At 39.6% G+C, this 23,433-nt stretch overlaps 3 protein-coding genes across 10 annotated transcripts in view; 2 read left to right on the top strand and 1 right to left on the bottom strand.

Annotated features, from left to right (window-relative positions):
• LOC129751644 (rho guanine nucleotide exchange factor 18) overlaps positions 1 to 23,433 on the top strand; it is a 312,534-nt gene that overhangs the window by 47,903 nt on the left and 241,198 nt on the right. The window lies entirely within an intron of this gene.
• Positions 889 to 11,163, top strand: LOC129751649 (zinc transporter ZIP11). Of its 2 annotated transcripts, none has more exons than XM_055747284.1 (4): positions 889 to 1,098; positions 7,639 to 7,709; positions 8,122 to 9,181; positions 10,595 to 11,163. In XM_055747284.1, exons 3-4 carry the CDS (start codon positions 8,205 to 8,207, stop codon positions 10,671 to 10,673), a joined length of 1,056 nt encoding a protein of 351 aa, XP_055603259.1. In that variant the 5' UTR covers positions 889 to 1,098; positions 7,639 to 7,709; positions 8,122 to 8,204; the 3' UTR covers positions 10,674 to 11,163. The 2 variants fall into 2 exon arrangements, with proteins under 2 accessions (XP_055603259.1, XP_055603261.1); XM_055747286.1 differs by lacking the exon at positions 889 to 1,098 and adding an exon at positions 7,413 to 7,570.
• LOC129751650 (retinol dehydrogenase 12-like) lies at positions 11,521 to 23,367 on the bottom strand. Of its 2 annotated transcripts, XM_055747288.1 has the most exons (6): positions 23,298 to 23,367; positions 19,121 to 19,268; positions 18,425 to 19,037; positions 11,873 to 11,940; positions 11,693 to 11,809; positions 11,521 to 11,630 (listed from the first exon to the last, which is right to left on the bottom strand). In XM_055747288.1, exons 2-6 carry the CDS (start codon positions 19,183 to 19,185, stop codon positions 11,522 to 11,524), a joined length of 972 nt encoding a protein of 323 aa, XP_055603263.1. In that variant the 5' UTR covers positions 19,186 to 19,268; positions 23,298 to 23,367; the 3' UTR covers position 11,521. The 2 variants fall into 2 exon arrangements, with proteins under 2 accessions (XP_055603263.1, XP_055603262.1); XM_055747287.1 differs by lacking the exon at positions 23,298 to 23,367 and having other exon boundaries at positions 19,121 to 19,667.

The raw sequence follows: 23,433 nt of genomic DNA, 5'->3' as shown, positions 1-23,433 counted from the left end.
ACTGAGGCGGTGAAAGATTTCTGAGTTAATTTCCAGATTTAAAAATTTCAAAACATTAAGAAAATTAAAAATAATGCCCTGTGGATTTTAAAATAAAACCAATGGCGACGATTCAAACAAACATTACTGTATTGAACTGAAACAGTTCAGTTCCATTTTTTTGCATCAAAAAAAATTGTTGGTTTTCTTTTCCATCAAATCCGGAATCATGCATTCACGTTAGATGAGTCGATCCTTAATTTTTGGCTTCGTGTATTTAGTTGCAAATGTAACTTTAATATTCATCAAACGTAAACTTATTTGAATTTGTTTTTTTTTTTTATAATTCTTTATTTGAAACGGCTCATACGTTTAAGTTTTAAGGAGCCACCCTCTTTTTTTTTTTCACAATCATTTTCTTAGTCTATAGCACTTTTTTTTTTTAAAGAAAAAAGAAGATAGAAAGGGAAATATGAAAATAAAATAGGGTTATAGACGGAGATCGATAGCTTTTAGATAGAGGTAGATTTCGAACATGTAGTCCAAATCTAGCACAGCTAGCACGTCTCTCACTGGAACGTAAGGTGGTTTTCCTCGGGCCCGAAGGGAATTTGTCTGTTGAAGATTTTCTAAAAATCTTACGTATTTAATTCAACTTCAAAACGAGGAAAATTTAAACAGTTCCAGTGCACAAATTTTCGAGATGGCAGCAGTAGCGCCCTCCCAATGAAAACCGATTCAAGGTTTTATATATGAAAAGTTGCATGCAATTCAAAACAAATTCGTCTCGCATCGATGTATTCGTGAGCTTCATGCACCGAAGAAAAAGCACAAAGCAAACACGCGAAAATAAACCTGAACGTCTTCTTTTCGTCGCCTTTTCGGGGCCGCTTGACTTGACAGCCGCCGTCAGAAAGTCAGAAAATCCGTAGCCGTCGTGTCGTGTCAGTGTATCGTTGGATGGTGGAACATCGCTGGGAAGTTTTGGGATTGTTTTCTTGGTGCTAACTGTATAGGAAAAATTAGTGCACAAAAAATGAAAGATCAGTTCAAAGTTTAGGTTCTCCTAGTTACTACAAGGCGTGTCTGTAGAAAACTTTTCGGCAATTGATTGGACAGGTAAGAAACAAACTAGAATAAGCATCCGATACTTACCAAGGCAATGCCGAAGGTTGCTCACACAATCCGGCCTTTTTCATTGACCACGTATCACAAACAAAAAACACGACTAATCAGCTAATCGAATCGGCAGTAGCTTCTTCATTCTGATTGGCTGATACAGTTTGGGTTGGAAAATAATCCACCTTGTAGACGCTATCAAAAACATGGGAAAGGTGAATGCCTCCTCCTGCTGATCTGTTCAGGAGAAAAGACTCGACTTCTCTCGGGTTCGTCCAACGGTATCTGGGATGAATGCAAATTTCGCTGCTAATCTACCGAGGCAATCTGCCCATTTGCGCGAGGTTTTCCAAAACCACTTCTGTTGTTGATGAGCCCCTTTAATTGCTTTACGATTTTTTTTTGCTCCCTGCGCTGCAATGGGTTCTGATAAGATTGCGCTAGAGCTACATACTTTGGGCCGAAAGAAGCAGCTCCGGAATAGGCTGTGATAAACTGGCTAGTTTTTTTCTTCTTATATTTATCGCGCTGCCAGTCGCTGATCACGTATGTCATATCAATTAAGCAATATTCATTTGTTCTTATTTGAAGTGGAACCGAGGGGATGGCTAATGTGCCACATTTAAGGCAACATTCTTTGTCATGTTCGCTCTTTGCTAATCGGGGGAACTAGAAAACCTTGAATTGAAATACTTGTTCGTTCATTTTGTTGCAATTTATATCAATGGGTCTTGCTTGATTGTTCGCTAAACCAACAAGCATAAGATTTAGAGTAAATAGGTTTAGATTTTTACTTTCAAATCTCACATGTTATTTATAATAGATTCAAATAAAACTAAGGGTGCTTAATCGGAATAGCGCTCGGCACCCTTTAAAATAAACGAATATCAAATCAAATCAAATCAAATCAAATAAAACATTTTTAAAAGAATAATTTTGGATAAGTTATCTCTATCAATGCTCAATTCAACACTACATTAAAATTTGTTATCTTTAAACTTCATGTAATGTCAAATCAACCATTTACAGTGGTCGAGTATGATAAGAATAAAATAACATTACTTTTGCAAGCTTTTACTTGGAACCTACCTCATATGGGCGGAAATGGAGAGATAATTGGCCAATTACCATGAAGTAGCATACAGTATCATTTTTAGTAACACGTTCGAAGGCTCAACGTTTGAAAACATCAAAGCTTCAATTTTAAAATAAATTCAAATATTTTTTTAGAGAACTATGGATATATTTAACCAATAAATATGAATATTTGAATTTAGTAAATAGGTATCCAAAACATTAAATTAATTGTCATGGATAGTACAAAAAACGCAGAGTGCTATATCCATGCACGTGGGCCAATTTAGCGAATCAACCTTCCAGAGAACTGAACCCGAATCTTAGCAGAATACTTGCGAGGTGGGATCAAAACAAGAAACAGATTATCATATTTCAAATATGGTAATTTTTATACCCTAGATTTGGCCCAATCAGCGAAGCTTCTAACGGAGCGGATCGTTGAAAAAATAGATCTTATGACGTAGATTTGGGTCAAATCATTCTGGTCGTCGAAATATTTATGAGATCGGAAGAAGATTTGGACTGACCAATAGACGTTAGGAAAGATCTTTCGCTTCAATGGGATTTTCTCTGGCAGACTAGAAATTGATTCGATCCAGATTTTTTTGCGCGTACTAATTTTGAATTCACAGCTCTCGTACATCTGATACTAAATGAGTTTTTTACTACTAAGGTTTTTTAAAACCTGAGGTCTAGGAAATGGGAACTGAGGTATAGGACATGAGAAACGGCCTTTCTCCTTAGATCTCACACATACATGAGACCGGAGACATGAAATATGTACATCTTTTCGCAGAAATGTGCCCAATCCATCTCCACTTACGTTTTCCCGTTTTAATAAAAAATGGTACGTATTGTATCTCTCTAGCCGTCTTCGCATTCTCGAAGACTGATGAGTAATGTGCAGACTGGATTGGCCTTCCGTAGTGGAACCACCGGATCACTTGACCGTATCTGGCCGGGACAACTACGCGCCGTCGTGCTTAGTTCGCTCACCCGCTTGCGCTCGCTGACTGACTGCCTGACTCGCGTACACGCTCGTGTGGGGTGACCAAGTGTTGGTTCAATCCATACACACAAGTAAGAATCGGTTCTTGACGTTGATTGCTAATGGAAGTTCGTTGACGTCGAAGAGCAAACTCGACGACCTCACCGAAAGCTCCAAGGCAGCAGGTCTCAAAGTCAATGTCGGAAAGACCAGGTCGATGGAGATCAACACAGGAAATCCCTCCAGTTTCATGGAAGCTGGGCAACAGGTTGAGAAAGTGGACTGCTTCCAGTGCCTTGGAAACCAGATAACGCCTGATGGTGGTACCAAGAAAGACCGAAACCCGGATCAGAAAAGCCCGATTTGCGTTTGCGAGTCTCCGCAACATTTGGCGCTCACGTCAAATATCTCTACGGACGAAAATTCGAATCTTTAACTCAAACGTCAAATCCGTATTGCTGTACGGGTTCAAAACTTGGCGCACATATGCGGTAACTGAAAGTATTTGTAAACCGCTGCCTGCGGAATACCGTACGTGCTTGGTGGCCTGGCAACGATCTCAAATAAGGAACAACATCGCCGGTGTCAACAAAGAGCGCTAGAAATCGAGATTCGGGAACGTGAGTGGAGATGGATTGGGCACACGCTGCGAAAAGATGAGAACGAGATTTGCAGAGAGGCGCTTGAATGGAATCCAGAAGGACATCGGAGAAGAGGCAGGCCCAGAAACTTGTGGCGGCGAAGCCTAGCCGCCGAAATCCGAACTGTCGACGAGAATCTTGACTGGGACCAAGTGAAGACGCTGGCTCCGGATCGTAAACAGTCGAGGTCAGTGGGGAACATTAAGTAAGTAAGTTGACGTGACCATTCGATGGTTGAAGCATTTCTTGAAGTTGGGCCGGCAGTTCGACTTCCGGCTCAGGATTAGAACCTAGACCCCAAATGTCCAGGAGGAATACAACGGTACTTGAGTGGTTTCCGGTATTGCTTCCGGTATTGCTTCCTTTTCAGCTTCGTACCGAGTCCGGAGTTGGTTGCAGCGGGATCGAATGAGGTTCTGTTTCGATGGTAGCCAGATGTTATACATGCTGCAAACTGATGTCACTTTTGGTCTCGCTCTGGACTGCCTTGAACGAGAGCGGGAAAGCTTGAAGTGACTCGTCGACCACGGTGCGAAAGCTTTTTTCTAGCTCTAGACTGGCGATTACGTGGTCCTCTTCTGGTCGCACGTGACTGTTGATGAGCCTGGAAAGTACGTCAGCGTGACCGAAGCTATTGGTGGAAATGTACCTAATCTCGAAGTCGTAAAGAAGAAGAGTAAGGGTCCACCGCTGAAACCTTTTAGCGGTGTAGATGGGAATGTCCTTTTTCGAGCTGAATATCTGCAAGCCCTCCTTTTCGACTTCACTGTAGTTGCTTTCGGCTTGAGTGAGGCTACGGGACACGTGACAGATCGCTTTTACCGTCGGGGAACCTGTGGGCAATGCGGGCTCCCAGCCCAATCGCACCGTTATCTTCTTCGATTTGTAAAGCACCACACTTCATTCCGAAATGCTCTACACTCGTTTCCGAGTACAGCCGGAGCCAAGTGCCAAGCAAAACCAGTGCCCTAATAGCAACACTACTGTGTGAGCAGGAGAAATCCCGAAACACACATCTGAAGTGCATTTTTTTTCCTTCTCTTCCTACCACAGTAGGCAAACAAACAGCACGAAACGATATTGCTTCTTCTTCTTCCTTTTCTTGTTATGAAATAACCAAGCCTACTGAGTTGCTTTAGGACTGCTCCCCTACAATTAATGTGATGATTTTTTTCTCTTGCTCTCACCCTGACGAAGCGTTCTCTGCTCTTTGATTTGGTGTACGCCCGGCGTCTTAACAGAGCAGGGCAAGTGTTTCAGAACGAAAAGTTCACTGAGTCGCATTTTTCAAGCCGCTCGGGGAGAAATGGACAACCATGCCTACCAGCATGTCATCCAGATAGCCAGTGGTGCAGTCGAGACCGGCGAGCATGACGTCCATCAACTGCTGGAAAACCCCCGGAGCGGATTTAACGCCGGGGGACAATCTGGTGAACTGGTAGAGACCCTTGTGGGTGTTGATGGTAAGGAGTGGTTCGCTTGCTGCGTCGACCGGCACCTGGAAGTAGGCGTCGGACAGGTCGATTTGGCTGATGTATCGACTGTGTCGTAAAAATGTCTTCGGATAGGGGCAGCGGGTAACAATTTGGCTCTAGCACAGCGTTCAGCCCGGTGGAGTAATCCGCGCAGATGTGGACCGACCCGTTTGGCTTCCGCACGACGTCTATCGGGGCCGCCCAGTCGGAAAAGTCCGTTTTCTTGATGATGTCGAGACTTTCCAATCGGTTCAGCTCTACCTCCACGACGCTCTCCATGCTGTAAGCCACCGGTCGTTTTAGTCGGAACACCGGGTTTTGGTTCACTTTTAGCACCAGCTGAATCAGGGTCTTGTTGCACAGGCCTGGCTGGTGGTGAACACGTCGGGGAAACGGGCCCGGAGGTCGGTAACGTCTTGAGTGGAAATTTGGCGGCAGAACGATGTGATTGGCTGTTTCCACAAGCCGAATTGTTCCATCAAGTAGATACCTAGAATGTTGAGACGCACGTAAGGAGCTGATACAAAACACTTACCCTCTCTGGTGGTGCTCTGGAGGGTGATGCTGCAGTGTAGCTCCGAAACGAGTCCCAGAGGTTCTCCGGACGCTGTTTTTGTTATGGAGATGTCCGACACAGTGCCTAACACTAACTGAAGTCGGAGGGGAACACCGGACGTCGATGAATTTCCGCCTCTGGCGAATGTTTCCGAATGACACTGTTTTGTGTTGCCGCTTCTTCTTGAAGTTTTTCTTCGGCTGTTGCCTGCTCAGGGCGCTTGATGATGGTTTTGATGCAAAACAGGCGCAGTATCCCGTGATCGCAGAATCGGCAATCTTTGCTAAAGTGCATTCCTCCGCAGGACCAGCTGGGTGTTTTTTTAGGGCTGATCGTGTCCATCTTGAGGTTGACGATGTTGTTGCATTGGTCAACTACTTGCTGGAGTGTGAGGTCCGCTGGTTCATTCAGCTTATTGATGAGCCGCATCCCGATTTCGGCGTCTTGTTTGGATTTGAGGTCGCAAAAAAATGTCAGAAGTTTGAGCTGATTATCGGTGAGTTCTGACAGTTTGAGGTCAACGCAGGACTTCCTCGGTTGTCTGGAGGCAATTATACCGTGTCGATGGAAGATGGAAACAGACGCACCAAACAACGATTTAAATTTTGTCACCGTTTCGCTGAAGGTGAACTCACGAGCCAGCTTTGACAAAATGAAGCAGTTATGTCGCTCGTGATCCGGCGGGCTCATTTTCCGTAGCAGGAGCCGTACTTTTGCCGCGTCATCTAGCTTATTGGCGTCTTTCTCGAAGAAATCGCTGTAGCAGGAAAACCTCGCTCCTGCACCACTTTGGTTGGTCGCCATCCCGAAATTTTCCACGTGCTTTCTACCGATCCACGAAAAAACGTGATTTTTACGGGAAAAACGGGCTTACATTGCACAACTCCGCCACTGTTGGCATAAGCAGTTCAAATAGAGAAATTGTAAAAAATCAAGTATCGAATCAAGTGTCAGATTGACAATAGATGAAAACCTGCCTCGTGCGATATGGCTACATCGGTTCAAATACGCGTCAACTTAGTCATAAATATGGTTGTCTGGTTCTGATCCATCAAGCCTGTTGAACTTGGAAGCATATAACTTGTAAAACGAAAACAATGGATGACTGTTTTAGCGTTTGATATACAATCATTTCAAGCTTACTTCCTAGCTTATCCAACTATGCATTGACTTTTGTTCCAGCAAAGAGGTTTGCACATTTCTATAAACTTATTCACTTAGCCCAGGATAACGGTTCCTATCGACCTGGACATGTTTACAACGAGCTTCTTCCCCTCGCAACGCTTATAAAGGTCATTATTTTTTCTGAGCAACCACATCTTATTTTAGGCAATCGAGAATTTTTCCTTTCATTTTTTTTTTTTTGTTTAACGCTGCACATTCGCTTTACCCAACTGTTGAACCCCTCGTTTTTTTATGAGCATCAATAGTCAAGGAGGAGAAAAAAGATACCTAAACATTTGCCTTATTATTTTTTTTCTCATTCCCAGAGTCTAGTAAGATTAGATGTAAATCAACAGTGCAGAAGCACATGTTTCGCTGCAAGAAGCGGTATAAAATACCCGACTGATACCATGCACACGCCACTTACAAGACAGTCATCCGTGCTATAGCTTCCGCAAATCACGTTTTCATCGGGGTTTGCTTCTGCTGGGTGTAACGATATCTTTCTTCGGTTTCCGCTTTAGTTGATGGTCGTGTTTCGGTATCTGATGAGTAACCTTATCTTTCTGGGGTATACATTTGAGATTTTTTTTAACAATAAGAGTCTTCTAACTTTAGCTTTTTGTTTTTTGTTTTCAGGACCACTTCGAAACGACTGGCTACTGTGCAGAAAAGATCAACCCTCAGCTCCTTAAAGCCGGTTATCTGACGTAAGTTTTGAAGTAAGACAGTTTTAAAACAGACGATTACAATGGTTTTAAAACGAACTCACCAAAACATTAAGCTAACAATCGAGTTTTGAGTGGTCTATAGTACAATCATTGTTTTCATTAAATTCACATCTGATGTCAGTAACGCATAAAACGAAATATGACTTGGAACGTGCTCAATGGCAGAAAAGCATCTAGAGTTGGATGCTGCCATTTGTGTAAATATTAATTCTCTTGATTGTGAACACACCCATCAATGCTAAAAATTAAAAACTTCAAAGAAGCGAGATTCAGATAAAGTTTCAGTTCGCGATCAAAACGTCACGAACTTTGTTGTAGGGCTTAGTCAACATTATTATTAAAAAAATTGAAGTCGCATAGTGATCACTTTCATCTCTAATCTTTTTTCCAGATTTACCTTCTCCGTCCCTTGGGACCACCGAACCTCGCCTTAGAATTCGAAACCAATATCTGCACTGAACTGCTAAGGACACCATGATTCAGGGTTACGGTTCCGTAACGCAGGCCCTGCTGGGTACCCTGCTGACCTGGGGTCTTACCGCCCTCGGTTCCGGTATGGTTGTATTCCTCCGAGGCAACCAGCGGAAATCGCTCGACATATCGCTGGGATTCGCCGCCGGTGTGATGGTTGCGGCCAGTTTCTGGTCCCTGTTAGCTCCAGCCATCGAGTTAGCAGAAAGCTCCAACATGTATGGTAGCAAGGGGGAGTTTGCCTTCATTCCGGTTGCAGTTGGTTTCCTGATGGGGGCCATCTTCGTGTACGGCACAGATAAAGTCATTTCGTTCCTCGGTATCAACAGTCCTACGATGATGATTGCCTTGACCCACACCAACAAAGACAAGGCTGACATAGCTATCGACGATCAAGTGTCGTCCCTAGAGACGGGTCGAAGCTCGTATGCAGGAATACCACCGGATTCTCTAGCCATTGGCATGGATAGCTTTGCTGATTGTTTGAACGCTCAGCATGGAAGTGTGTCTAGGAAGCGCAGGAAGGGAAGCGATAACACCAAGGAACAATCGCTGTACACTAACAACAGCCAGAGTCAGATTGATGCCCAACTGTCTCAGTGGAAGAGAATCATGTTGCTTGTGGTGGCAATTACGGTGCACAACATTCCCGAGGGTTTGGCCGTCGGAGTCAGTTTCGGAGCGATTGGTACAACCGAATCAGCAACCTTTGAAGCGGCTCGGAATCTCGCTATCGGTATCGGAATCCAAAATTTTCCAGAAGGTCTTGCCGTGAGCCTCCCATTGCACGCTGCCGGCTTCAGTCTGGGAAAGAGCTTCTGGTATGGTCAGCTTTCCGGAATGGTTGAACCCATTTTCGGTGTCCTGGGTGCTGTGGCCGTCAGTGTGGCCACCATAATTTTACCCTATGCATTGTCGTTTGCTGCCGGTGCTATGATCTACATCGTTGCCGACGATATTCTACCGGAGGCCCACGCAAGGTAGTTATGATCACTTCTTTTCTATCTCTTGAATCTGAAATTTGAAATCTGCCATCTGTTAGACTCTGATATCTGAAACGAAATTTGAAATCTGTATCCACACCTGAAATTTGGATCTGAAATTTCTGAGTCTGCAAATAGGAAATCTTTATCTGAATATAAAATCTGTATCGTAAACCTGAATCCAAATCCTAAATCTTAATCTTAAACCTGGATTTGAAATTGAAATATGATTTTGATATTTTAATCTGAACTCTGAATCCAAAATTGGAAATCTGAATATGAAATCTGAATCTTAAAATTGAATTTGAAATCTGAATTTTAAATCTGAATCTGAATCTGTATCGTAAACCTGAATCCAAATCCTAAATCTTAATCTTAAACCTGGATTTGAAATTGAAATATGATTTTGATATTTTAATCTGAACTCTGAATCCAAAATTGGAAATCTGAATATGAAATCTGAATCTTAAAATTGAATTTGAAATCTGAATTTTAAATCTGAATCTGAATCTGAAACCTGAATCTGAATTTGAACTCTGAATCTGAACTCTGAATCCAAAATCTGAATCTGAAAATGAAATCTGATCTGTAATCTAAATTTGAAATCTGAACCTGAAATCTAAATCTGAATGAATATTAAAATTGAATATGAAATCTGAATCTGAAAATGAAATCTGAATCTAAAATCTGAATTTGAATCTTAAACCTGAATCTGAAATTGAAATCTGAATCTGAACTCTCGGTATTGTATCATTACGTGCGGTCTAGTCGGTTTTTTTGACTATTCGCGCTACGGTCGATGGTCCGATACTAGGCTATCTACCGATGTAATGAAATGTGTTTTTTATTTTCTTTTAGCCAAGTATTGATTTTTGAAATGAATCACCGTAAATTTATTTTTGTGAAATTATTTTATCGGCTATATCGGTGAAATTTTATATTCTTTGAGAAAGAATATTTAAGAATTGAAAGAGTATCGGACCATCGACCGTAGCACGAATAGTTAAAAAAAAGCGACTAGACCGCACGTAATGATACAATAACGAGAACCGCATCTATCGATAAATGTGTCTCAATCTGGACTCCGAATCTAAGATCTGAAATCTGAATCTAAAAATTCTAAATTTGAAATCTGAACCTGAAATCTAAATATGAAATTGTAGGCTGAATTCTGAAACCTAATCTGACATCTGAATCTGAAATTTAAATCTGAAATCTGGATCTGACAGCAGATATCTGAATCTGAATTCAGAAAAATTAAAATCCAAATCTTAAACTTGAATCTCAAATCTGTAGCTGAAATCTGAATTCAAAACTCAAACCTGAAATCAAATATTGAATCATAAAAACATGAAAACACCTTCATACAAAATAAATTTGATTTATTGTTCCTTTTTTTCCATTTTACAGTGGTAATGGCCTGATCGCCACCTGGGGCACCATTGCCGGATTTGTTGTCATGATGTGCCTGGATGTGGGACTTGGATAATTCTGCACAAGCTAAATCCTACACGCTGCTCTTAGGAAAGGGCAGCAGCAAATCGATCTTTACCCATGCAACGGTTCAGAAATTAAACCTTACAATCCTTTCAAGATGTGATCTACGTGGCCCGGATCTGCCCGGCCCCCGTCTGACGACTGTTGGGAAGTACTTTAACTTGCAGTAAGTATTAATTTTTATTCCTAAGCGAAGTAAAAGAAGGGAAAACCGTCACTAAAAAAATAGTGACCTAGTGAACGTTTTTACCTCTGTACTAAAAAAAATATTTGAACATGAATTTTGAAATCGGGCAAAAATGCTAGCTTTTAAGCAAATGACACAGTGCAGTAAATGTACATAAGTATCCTAGATATTATCGGACAGAAGATAACACAAATGACGAACTTCTTCTATCCCTTTTTTTAAATGTGTCTGTTATTGCCTAGTTTATTGCGTATGTACAAATAAACCTTTTTATGAAACAAACAAGCTACCGGTGCTGTGGTGTTACGATAGGAGATATCACACTCAAATGTTGCTAGGGTGCCGTCTTGGAAGTTAACGTAAGATGTGTGTTGAACAATAGAGGCCCTCCACTTCATGTGATTTCGAAAGAGTTTTTTTTCTGCCTAAGATAAGGATTTCTTATTTATAGTTACATTTTCTCACAAGGGTTTGTCAATAAAAGGGAGAAACGAATATTTTCTCGGTATCTAACTTTTTGAAAGGAACTCAAGGAATCAAGTTTAACCCAAGCGCTATCAGGTTTCCTGTGTTGAACACTTGATAACCCAAAGCACTTATTTTTAATATGATTTTTCGATATTCTTGCCCGCTTCTATCACTCATTACTTCGTTTAAGAAGATTTCCCCGAAAGGCCGGTCAGTTTCTCGCTGGTGTTCCACAACCAGCGTGCCGTTTCGTCGTCCAGTGCGGCCGCACTTGGCTTTTTCTCGCAGCAGTCTCTGTAATTAAAAACTTGGTTAAAACATTTCTCCTCTTCTAACAATGTAAACGGATCTCTTACGCGTAGTATTTTCCGCTAACATTTACGAGGCCTTCATCCAAAGCGGTGTACAGTGAGGTTTGGGCGCCAGACTTGACCGATTTGAACGTTAACCGAACGATTGGTTTTATCAGTTTGCTTTTTGGGACAAAGAGATAATTTTAGTTTTGTAAAGAAACAATCTATTATGTGCTAACTTACTGCTCTAACAAGAAAAAGAGGGATCCCATGTGCCGGAGTAAATCCGTATCGACTGAACCTGGATGGACCTGCAAATAGGGGAAATACCATCAAGACGCCATTCACCGCCCAGTTAAGCGGTTTTTCAACTTCAAACATGTGTAATAAAAGAACGACGGCAGATTTTTATTCGCTTTCTTTTCCAATACATCCCAAAACTGCTCTACTTTAAATAAAAAATTTAGTGGAATGCGAAAAATGTACGCTTTTTAAAATAATTAACTAAGCTTTGGGGTGTTCAACTGGCCCTATTACCGCCCACTCGACTTTTCCGGGTATCGATAATGTTTTCTCAAGGAAAAACTATCATAACAACACGGAAACTGTTCTTTTTAGTATTTTCCATACAATGAGAGGTCAAAACTATATTTTGGCTCTTTAGAGAATACATTTTGTGATTTTTTTTCCGCAAATTTAGTACAAATTTTAACAAAGTGCGTTGACTGACAAAATGATGATTCCCGGCAAACAACCTCAAGTAATCGGTTACTTTCAGCGATAAAACATCATTTTCTAACATAATCAAACTAAATGCTTCTTACAATTTACACATTTAACACAATACATGCGTTAAAAACAAAGAAATTGTGCGTGACCGGTCATTAGGAACCTACACTTTTTTTTATACACCAATTACCGCCCATCACTAAACGCTTCAAAAAACAACAACTATTGAAAAAATCGAAAAATTTTTGATGCAAATCTATTCTACGAAAATAAAACTATCGTTTCAAGTCGATTTTAGGTCCAATAGGTACTATCTAGTAAACAAAAACCCTTTTTGCCCTAGGAGTACAGTAATGCCTAGTTCGCTAACAGGCGTCGAATTCAATAATTTGACCGGAAACGAAAAACCAAATATTTTGTTTCTGGCTATAGTTAGCATAATTAAGTGATGTTTTTTCAGTGAAATGGTCGAACAATGATGCCGACACAGAACACAGGTCTTATATTTGGAGAAAACATCCCAGTTTTTTCAAAATACACACAAAAGGGTGATTTTGGGCGGTAAATGGTGTCTGGGCGGTGAATGGCGTCTTGATGGTAGTTATCGTTTTGGTTAAAAAGCTACATGAGATATATTTTAGATAAATTTTAGATAAAAACAAATTCAATTTTTAAGAGCTATCACTTACTAAAACAGTTCCTTTTCAGCCTCGAATGAGACCAGTCGCTTTTTGTGTTCGATCCTCGTCCGCTAGACAGAGACTATTGTTTTCTGAACTAAAAAGTGAGAAGTTGTAGCGGCGCGAAGAGCCCATCGCCGGGTGAACCCCTGGTAGAACAATACCAACATGGATGGATCCACAAACCCTGCACAGAAGATTGTACTACTTCACTCTGAATTTTTAATGGGCGATCCGTTGAACAGAAAACCGCAGGAAGAATAAGGGGCGTGTTTTTCGAGAAGAAACAGGAATGTTACGTACTGAAGTAAAGGAGTAAAGACCAAGTTAGAAAACTGTCAAAATTAACATGTCTCACCGATGGTACTCTTATAGTTGTCGGACGCCACCCCAGTTTAAACCAACGCTAATGTGTCGTTACTTGTCACGAAGCCGAAGGAATGAAAGAAAAAGAGCTCTTAGCGGAATTGTCCCCCCGAAAAGTGATAGACGTACGTAGAATCACCAAAAAACGCTCGCGGGAATTGATGATACATCCACGCTGATACTAACTAAAAAACAGCCGTACTGTTATACGGAAGTTCATCCACTTTGGATTTCTCAGAGTGCGAACTCGTTTGTACTACCCGTTGTACGTGTGTAACTAGGAATTGTTTGAAGTACGGACACACGAAGAAGAAGTGCAACTCAACTAGCCATGATAGTGTGAATTGTAGAAGTCACCCGTACTGCGGAAACTGCGAAAAAGAAGGCCAATCACCTATCAATTGCTCATGCTCAACTTGGTTAGCAGAAACAGCTGCAATAAAAATCAGCACCGAACAGTACATGTCAATTGCAGCTGCCCGAAAACTGATCCAGCAAACAACCAACATTCACAACACAAACACAAACACTAGCGACACCATGTCCTCCATAGAAAAGTTTAGATTAGTTATGAAGCTTTATAAGAGCTTTCGAAAACGGCCATACATTTGTCCTAACTAAAAAAACGTCAAATATTTACCTGGCATCGCGGATGAACAAAAGAAAACCGCAACCAACAGAGAACCTAAACAGAACGAAGACAAAATACAACAGCAGCTGCCAACACAATAGAAGCGGACAAATCAACAAACTGCAAACCTCAAACTAGCATCCCCTCCTCGGAAAAGGATTATCCCTCAATCCTCACCAGTCACCAGCAACTGTCGGATGAGGTAGATAATCACACCAAAACTAATGGATCCCCCATTTACCTATCAAAGGAACAGTTAATATTAAAATCTTCAATTTTCTCTCATCATCCTCTTCCCTCTTCTTACCCCTTCCAACCTCCCAAGTCATAAGAATATCTCTGACCTCTCAACGCGTACGCATCCCGTGAGCCTATGCTGATCAAAAGTGCATTTCGAGCAACCGTTGAAGTTATTGGAACTTCTAAACCGATAGTGAAAGCAGATTTCCTAGCTATCAGTGAGGGTAGGCGATCTTTACTTGGTCGGTCAACTGCTGAAGAAATGAACCTGCTGAGGGTAGGCCTTTCTGTAAACAACTGCGATGTTAGTAACGTGAAAATTTTCCAGAAAATGCCGGGTGTGATTGTAAAATTTAGCATTGATCGGACCGTGAGAAGAATGCTTACTATAATGTACCATATGAATACAGCGAAGATGCCAGACGGCGACAACAGGAAGTGGAGAATCAAGGGATAATTGATCGAGTCATTGGGGCACCCAACTGCATGGGTCGATAGCATCAGACCTTTCTTTGATTAAATATAAACGCACTTATTCCGAAACATTACAAACTTAGTGGACTGTATATTGACTTCAAACAACTTAGACTCCGATGGTGGTTGGATGGGAAAAGAGGCCTTGGGCTGGACCTTTCGGAAAACCCGAGGACCGAGGAAAACCGATGAAATTTTGGCGCGCAACGCCAACCGTTAATGCTAGCAGCATGGCAATGCTGCTACTGAGCCTTTTCTGTTATTAGGGTGGTTCAATTGAGCTCGTTCGTTCCAGAACACGTTCCGAAGGGCAAAAATGACTTCAAGCTAGTCGTGAATATGCGGTCGGCTAATAGAGCGATAAAGAGGGAGTATTTTCGACTCCTCTCAGTGGATGAAATGAAAATAAAGTTGCATGGTGCTAAGATATTTACGAAACTTGATCTTACCAGCCCTTACTATTACTTGGAAATAAGTAAACTCCTGAGATTTGGCCACCTTTTTGACGAAAATCAGTATGAACCGTTTCACTCGGCTAATGTTCGGGGTGAATTGCGCTCTTGAATTATTCCAGAGAGAAATTTCCCGCATCCTTGGAAATGACGAGCAACTTATAACTACCACCTGCTGGGTTCTTAAGTTTTTGCGCTTAAGAAATCTGACGCTTAATAGCGTCAAATGCGAATATGAGGAATTCGATATCTACAATTTGGGTGTGTTGGCGGCGTGTTCAGGAAAAACTTGGATTTGGGGAACCCAACAACAGAAGGCGTTTGAAGATGTCAAAAACAAGATCACACAGTGCACCACCCCCCCTTATTTCTCGGAGCATGATAAAACTATACTATACACAGATGCCTCTCCGAGCGCAGTCCTGGTACAAGAGAAAGTTGGTCATTCCCTAGAATAAAAAGCTTTGCCTCTAAAGCCTTGACTACGACTGAAAAGAAGTATGCCCAAAGTCAATGTGAGGCACTATGGGTCGTTCGGCAATCGAATATTTTTCAATCTTCCTCCTCGGAAGACATTTTATTTTGAGAACCGATGCGGTGGCATAATGTTCATTCTTAACCGCACGCGGGAGAACTCAAAAAGAGCACTTACCATGGGCACTCCGCCTTAGTCCCTATAACTACGGAGTACAATTTGTTAAAAGACGCAACAATATCACTGACCCATCGTTCAGATTTTATGTAGGAATAGATGTCGCATTCGATGAAGAAAAGAGGCCCTGGGAAATAATCTGCCTCAATTCAACCAAAGGGAATTTCCTTGCAGAGAGCGAGATAAAGAAGCTACGGAGAAAGATGAAGTATTCTAACAAGTCATCTTATCGTTAGAATTAGGAGATTGGGCATCTGATCTGAACAAGTTTCGCTCTGTTGCCCCTCAGTCCGTTTGGGAAACAATTGCATTTCAATGGTTCATACACAAAACTAGGGGGAATATCTGATTTGGTAATCGTAGATTACCGGTCTAGATACCAAATCACTTGCGCAGTAAGATCAACCAGTTTAGAACACACCAGACGAGTCCTCGAAGAGTTGTTCGACAGGGAAGGTTTCCCATCAACCATGCGTTCTGAAAATGGACCACCGTTTAAAAGCGTCGAGTATCAACGATACTGTTCCCTCAACAGAACTGGCGAAGAATCATATGAAGCTTGTGAACAGTGCTATGGCGTCTTCTACTGTTAATGATACGAAATTCTCAGATGAGCTGAGGGCCGCTGTGAACGCTCACAGCGCTGCAGCCCACTCGATAACTGGCATACCACCTGAAGAGGAAATGATGGGCCGGTAAATCCAGCGCAGTGCTTTTGAATTATCAGAGAGCTAATTAGGCTGGAACAAATATCAATTTCTTCTTTTGTCACCCCCCCTTCGAAATTTCCAAAAAAAAACCCGAGGGGGGAATAAATAAAGTTTGGAGTGTTTTTTTTTGTAAATTTAGGAAAAAGCCCAAATATCCCAAACCTTACGACACCAAAAAACAAATTTCGAAAGATGGGAATTTTTTCACCTTTTGTATTCTTGATTTTATGATTATAATTTTGGCATGTTGGCATGTTCGGCGGAATGAAAACTAGAGAGAGAAATTTATCTTCATAGAAATTTGAAAGAAAGGTGGATAGACAGGCTTTAGTGCGCCAATAGGAGAAATCTTGATAGGTGTTGAAATTTTAGGCTAGAGGGCATGATAATGAAAAGCTGCCATGAGTTGTCCCGCCTTTGATCTATACTAGCTAACTATACATGAGACACTGAGAAAGAGAATTCCCATGTATAGCGAGCCCAGTGGTTTGAGAGCGTGTTTTTACGCACACTTCAAACGAGCAAAAATGTAACAACCCATGGGCCTACTGAGCTTTTCTTATGCGAGAACTCAACTCATAGGAGCTTTTCATCAACATGCCCTCTAGCCTAAAATTTCAACACCTATCAAGCTTTCTCCTATTGGTGCACTAATGCCTGTCTATCCACCTTTCTTTCAAATTTCTATGAAAATAAATTTCTCTCTCTAGTTTTCATTCCGCCGAATATGCCAATAAAACTATAATCATACAAATTACGGCGATTAAAATCCTATAACATTCTTGATTTTATTGAAATTTTCGATAAAAATTTACTTGTTTTAAAGGTTTTGTGCAATGATATAGTATGCAATTTTGTTGCATACAAGCTTTCGTGAAATTCATTCTAATTTATTTGTTTTTCGCATTATTTTTTATTATCCTCCTCTCGCGATGTTCCAACTCCGAATGACAAAAGAAGGATTTGAAATTTGTTCCGGCCTAATAAAGTTGACATAACGTGCATCTAGATGTTCGTGCGCACGTTAAAGGGGGTTCAAATTACTTCTGTTGTACTCAAATGTGTGATTGGCAAATGGTTAAATGCTCACAACCAAACCTGCCGCCAACAATATGAAATCTCGTAAAATGAATCAATAAAATTTTGAGCCCAACACCTCTGTCCACGAAATTTGCGAAAATAATGCAGATTCATTCATTATGATAGTAAAACTGATTCTGCGAATTGATTATGATACGAGGTGACTCGCCAAATTAAACCTCGAAATCCTGATTCAATGGTTTCTGGAAGCTCACCCGGATTGACGTTTTTTTTGCTTTAAAACCCTTACTGGTGTCAAAATTATAAGCTGCGGAAATTGCCAAGTCACGTCACTTATTCCACAGAATAAGTATTTCCGCAGTGCATTTTTTTATGATTATTGGGCGTTTTGACCCATTGTCACCATAAACGACTGTAATTGTGAAGATCTTTTTAGAACATCTTTTTCTATTTGTTCAATGGAAGATACAAGTTCCAAAACGAATTTTAAACCCTTAAATACTTGGATAGTTTTCATTAACTCCTTTAATATGCAATTTTCCAGCGTCTATTGTTTGCACGATTAAAGAAAGGCGATTCCCATTTTCGACCGGAAAAATCTGCTAATTATCTGATTTTTTCCTATTTACCGGAGCTATAAGTGGAGGCGACCTTCGATGGGATAGTTTGTTGTAAAAAAATAACAGCTCGATGATAATAATAAACGATCATCTCTCCCTCTCCTGCGTGTATTTGTTAATGATATGGGCGCAAAATCGCAACACTTTTCTCACATGCGTCAGCTGAAAACAGCACCAACAAAAAAATGGAAGATACTTACCGCGTACGCCGTAACACCGGTTCCCTCCAAGCGCCTCGCCAGCTCACGCGTAAAAAGCACGTTGGCCAGCTTGCTCTGACAGTAGGCCATAACTTGATTGTACGATCGTTCGCTGTTCAAATCCTGCTTGTTGATCGAACCATAATAGTGGGCTAAACTGGACAAATTTACGATCCGGCTGGGGGCCGACGATTTCAGTCGATCCATCAACAAGTTGGTCAGCAAGAAGTGACCCAAATGATTGACGCCTATCTGCTGCTCGAATCCATCTTTGGTGAGCTCTTTCGGACAAGCCATAACGCCGGCATTGTTGATCAGAATATCCAGTCGTGGTTCCTCCTGCAGGAAACTCTTGGCAAAGCTTCGGATCGATTCCATCGACGAGAGGTCCAGCTTCCTAACAAAAATATCTTTGGAACCCGTTTCCTGGATCAGATCTTCCCGCGCTTGGTTAGCCTTCTCCAGGGAACGACATGCGAGATACACTTTCCCGCCTCGCTTCAAAAGTTCTTTGGCCGTTTCTTTCCCGATGCCGGTATTGGCACCGGTAATTAGTATCACCTTGCCATCGCAACGTGTCGGCTTGCGAAATTGACCACCTTCGATGAACAGTCTGAAAAGAAGGAGAAAGCACAAAAATATAAGCTTGCGTATTTGACCTTGGCCGTGAGAAAAAAAGGCGTGAAGAAGGGTTACCTGAACAATTTAAAGGCAATGACTGCAACGCCGACGCCAATGGCCACGTGAACTAGCGGGATCATGTTTCCAGCTACTTTATTTCAAATCGAATACGGTTCAACGATTTTCTGTGACTGCACCCACTACTCTGTAACGTGACTTAAGCAGGGCTAGAAGTTGGTCACTTTTTAGTAACTTTGTCACTTTTTTCAGGCTGGTCACTCAGAAGTTACTTTTTTTGAAATTTGGTCCCTAAAGTCACTATTTTGTATATAATTTTCTTACAACTGAGCTTATTTTAAAAAAAAATTCTACTCATAAAAAACATTTTATTGTTTCACGACAAGTGGTATGTATTCATTAGTTTATTAGTAGGTTATTTTTTTATTATTTATTTGACGGGTTCCTTTTCTTTCCTTTCGAGTCCTGTGGGAATTCACACGACCTAAATTGAGAGAATGGCTCAGATAAGGATAAAAAAATATTTAGTTTTTTGTTTATTTGTCACACTTTACCAACGTTTTGGCATTCGTGGCAAGGTAAAATATTTCCTAAAGTGACACTATTACTATATGTTTAACACTAGAAAGACCGCACCAGTCAAAATGACTGGTCGGACACTTTGTTTGTTGAATATCTTTTGCATACTTCGCTTTAAAAATTCGCAAAAAATACGAATTTTCATGAATTTTGAATCTCTACCAAACTGTGTATTTTTTATTTCACTAGCTCTTTTAGTAAGCGAGAAAAATTTCGCCATGGACACTCGGACCGTGACCAGTCAAAATGACTGGTAAAATTCACAACCCTATAACTCAAACAAGATAAATTTTTTTCGCTTGCTTTTGGTTTCATTTGCAAGCTACATTCAAGACAATGAGTCCTAGTTGATTTAAGGTGGGCAGAAGTGTGTCATTCGTAATGAAATCATTGATTATCGATGCGAAGTCGTGAAGATTTGAAGAAAAAGTTCTCGGATTGGCCACTGCACTTGACTCCCAATTTTTTTGGTCTGTTTTGTTCCTCAACTATAATCGAACTTTCTGTCAATATTTGGTGAAATTTCATCAAGATTTGTAAAAGTTATGTTAGATTTAACACATGTCCATTCGAGTAATCGATTAGTTTTAGGTGATAAATATGTTTTATACTAAACTAGAATGAGTAAAATTATTATGAATTGATTGCTTATTTATTCAAATTTGAAGACATCAGCTATGAAACTGAATAATTTACATAATATTTCAACATGGGTGCACGATATATTCTTATATGTTGGTTATCCACCATGGGTGCACGGATTCACCGCAGTTTCTGCCCAAGAATGTATTCACATGATATCTTAGATTATTAGGCTCGACAAATTTCCAATGGAAGTTCACTTACAGGTATTCTGGCACCCGTGTATATACCTGGCCAGCTGGCAACTGATTGAACATTCTTATTATAAGAGGAAACACATCTTACCTGTCGGCAACTTATGGGGTTTGAACCCAAGAATTTTCTTGCCGATACAAGGAATCGATCCCAGTACGCCTGGCATACCTAGACCAGACTCGCACCAGCCTATCTGATAGACCACATCGGATGCGGATATTTCAACATGGGTGCACGGAATGGCTGCAAATTCGCCGTTGTATATTATATAGAGTGAAATAATTTTCAACTTGCTTCAGAACACAACATATTTTTGAGTTAGGTATTTGAAATGCAATATTTGTCAATCGAAAAACTTTTAAGGAAAAACAAATCAACGTGTACATTTGACAATGTTGATTCATTATTTTTATTTTCATTGTTTTCCGTCGCACGACATAACTTGATGCATATAATCCCTAAAACTCACTCGATCCATGGTAATCGTTTTCCAATTTCTTGGATGTTGATCAGATCTTATCAGATAAATGTACGATTGCAAAAACCTGTTTTGTAATAATAAATAAATAAATTTATTATTTCAAGATAAAATTGAAATATTTCTTTTCCAGGATTGAAAAAACAGAACTTTAAATAAAAATCGTTATTTAAATCATTATGTCTGAACGTGAAAGACATGGTTTCGACTTTGGTTTAGTTAAGATTTGTAAAAATGCTTTTTAAAAATTTGCAAAAAGTCCAAAATTTGATTAAAACGCGGTGAATCCGTACACTCATAGTGAAAAACCATGTTTATAACACACATTTTTATTTAAATCTATAAAAGTCTTTATTCTTTACCTTTAGCATGTAAAAAATTGATTTTGGATGAATAGCGGTGAATCCGTGCACCCATGGTAAATTGCTCTACTTATAGAAAAAATATGTTTCAAAACCTACAATATCAGGTATAATTTATAAGCAACGTGTTAAAAAATTTCAGAGCGGTGGATGCTAGAACACTGCTACTAAAACAAAACTGAAGTGAAACCGTGCACCCATAGCCAACACCCATAGCCATCTAACATGATTTTACAATTAGATTGATAATGTGTTTTAATTTTTTGATAATTATTTGAAATATTCATTTTATGACATACACGCACTCGTCAACTATGCCAAAATGAGGTGATTCCGTGCACCCATGGTGAAAAAATATTTCCATTTTATAACAAAAATGATATCGAATAAATAACAAAACAATTTCAAAAGAAAAAAGTTAAAAATATTATGATATAAAAAATTTCCCCTTTACCAGTTATTTTGACTGGTCACGGTCCGAATAGGTATATTCAATTTGCCGGTCCTTCTAGTGTTAACCAAGATTTGAAGTGTTATGACTTTTAAAGCTTGAATTTTTTTTAAAAAATTCTCAACTTAATTTAAAAAAAATCAACCATAATCTGTACTGTGCACTTAATCACATGGCAGGAAACATTCCATGCTTTCAATGCTTTTGGTTGTATTAAATGGAAGGTAAAGTTGTGAAAAGTGACTCAATTGAATGGAAAATATCAGATATTTCATTTCTAAGTTCCCTAATTTCTAGACATATTCGAATCATTTGAAAGATTGGTAGATATACATCGATTTCAAATCCTTTTTGAAGTTTTCAATAACTTTTAGTAATTTTTGTACCTTTTTAGAGGTTTACTGATATATTTTCTACAAAAGTCCAATAGGTGTTTCTTGAATGGATACAATATTTCTGAGGTGTTTCTTGGATCTGTTATTTTTTAAAGAAATTGTCGTGTTGAATCATTTATATTTATATTTATCATATATTTTTTAAATTCCTTCCTTTTTGGACATCATTTTTTTTTTCAAGTAAATCTTTCTAATGATTGATATTTGAATCATGCAATCAAGTCTGCAGTGATTCTCTTAGGAAATGTTCCATTTTTGTAAGTAAATTCTCTATGAGTTAGTTTTAAATTTGAAAAATAATATTCTACCTTGAAGATTAGTCTCGTAAAATTATTTAGCCTCTTTTGTGTTATTATCATCTTAAGCAAATTTTTTCGCTAAGCTTCTATAAGTCATTGTCAATCTTCTGTCAACATTTTGTCCTTTATCTTTTTTCAAACCTCTATCATTGTTTTGTCGCTTTTTCATGAGAACCTCCCAATTTTTAATTTCATGACTCTTTCATGAAATAAAATTTCTATAAATGTAAATCTTAACTTAATTTCAAGTAAATTCTTTAAACTTTAAACTTTTCGGTTTTTTATTTGCAATTTTTGATTTCTTACGTATAACAAATTTGCAGAAAATTTTAGTTTCTGTAAATTTATTTCGAACTGTTAACTTTTTTTCAATATAATATTGAACTTTTTCAACTGTTTTTGTGACATTGAAGAAATTCTGATGGTGTTAACACTATAGAATGAATTTTCAAAACTTGTGGGTTTTTTTCAAAGAAAATGGATAAACTCGAAGTTAGTTGTCCTAGTTTTACAGTACGATCTTTTGGTTTCCTCCATTTGTTTCTTTAGAACTTTAGGATTCTGCGGTTGCTATTCTTAAACTATCTAAGCTCATTTTAAATGTTCCTCTTTTGTCCAACATATTGCTTTTGTACAAGTGAGGCTTAGAGCCTCCCAAAAAAACGTTTTTCAATTAACAGAATTGTCTTTAAAGCGTTTTGTTTTAGCTTTTAAGGTCATTTTTTAGTTAGTTTTCGCCTTGATCTGATCACTAATTTTACCCTAATTTCACTTCAAAGTAACTATTTTGCCCTACTTTTTTACCGCATGATCGCTTCTAGCCCTGCTTAAGCGAACTTGATTTCGGCTGTGCACTGATGGACGAATGAGACGCGACTAAACTTAAACTGAACTGACTGACGAATCTGTTACCAAGCCTCAGAAAAGGCAGAGCAGCAACCTTCTGTAAGTGTGCAGCACTCATTGAGG

The sequence above is a fragment of the Uranotaenia lowii genome, chromosome 3 (assembly GCF_029784155.1).
Source record: "Uranotaenia lowii strain MFRU-FL chromosome 3, ASM2978415v1, whole genome shotgun sequence".
Taxonomy (NCBI): Eukaryota; Metazoa; Arthropoda; class Insecta; order Diptera; family Culicidae; genus Uranotaenia; species Uranotaenia lowii.
Note: the sequence above shows the minus strand (reverse complement) of the source record. Positions and strands in the feature narration are given on the sequence as shown.

Excerpts from the sequence above, each read along its gene's own strand:
- LOC129751650 (XM_055747288.1), bottom strand. The coding sequence starts at position 19,185 with ATGATCCCGCTAGTTCACGTGGCCATTGGCGTCGGCGTTGCAGTCATT. Across the intron at positions 19,038-19,120 it reads ATTGCCTTTAAATTGTTCAG|ACTGTTCATCGAAGGTGGTC; the intron begins GTAACCCTTCTT and ends CCTTCTTTTCAG. Across the intron at positions 11,941-18,424 it reads CCGGTGTTACGGCGTACGCG|GTCCATCCAGGTTCAGTCGA; the intron begins GTAAGTATCTTC and ends CCCTATTTGCAG.
- LOC129751649 (XM_055747284.1), top strand. The coding sequence starts at position 8,205 with ATGATTCAGGGTTACGGTTCCGTAACGCAGGCCCTGCTGGGTACCCTG. Across the intron at positions 9,182-10,594 it reads CTACCGGAGGCCCACGCAAG|TGGTAATGGCCTGATCGCCA; the intron begins GTAGTTATGATC and ends TCCATTTTACAG.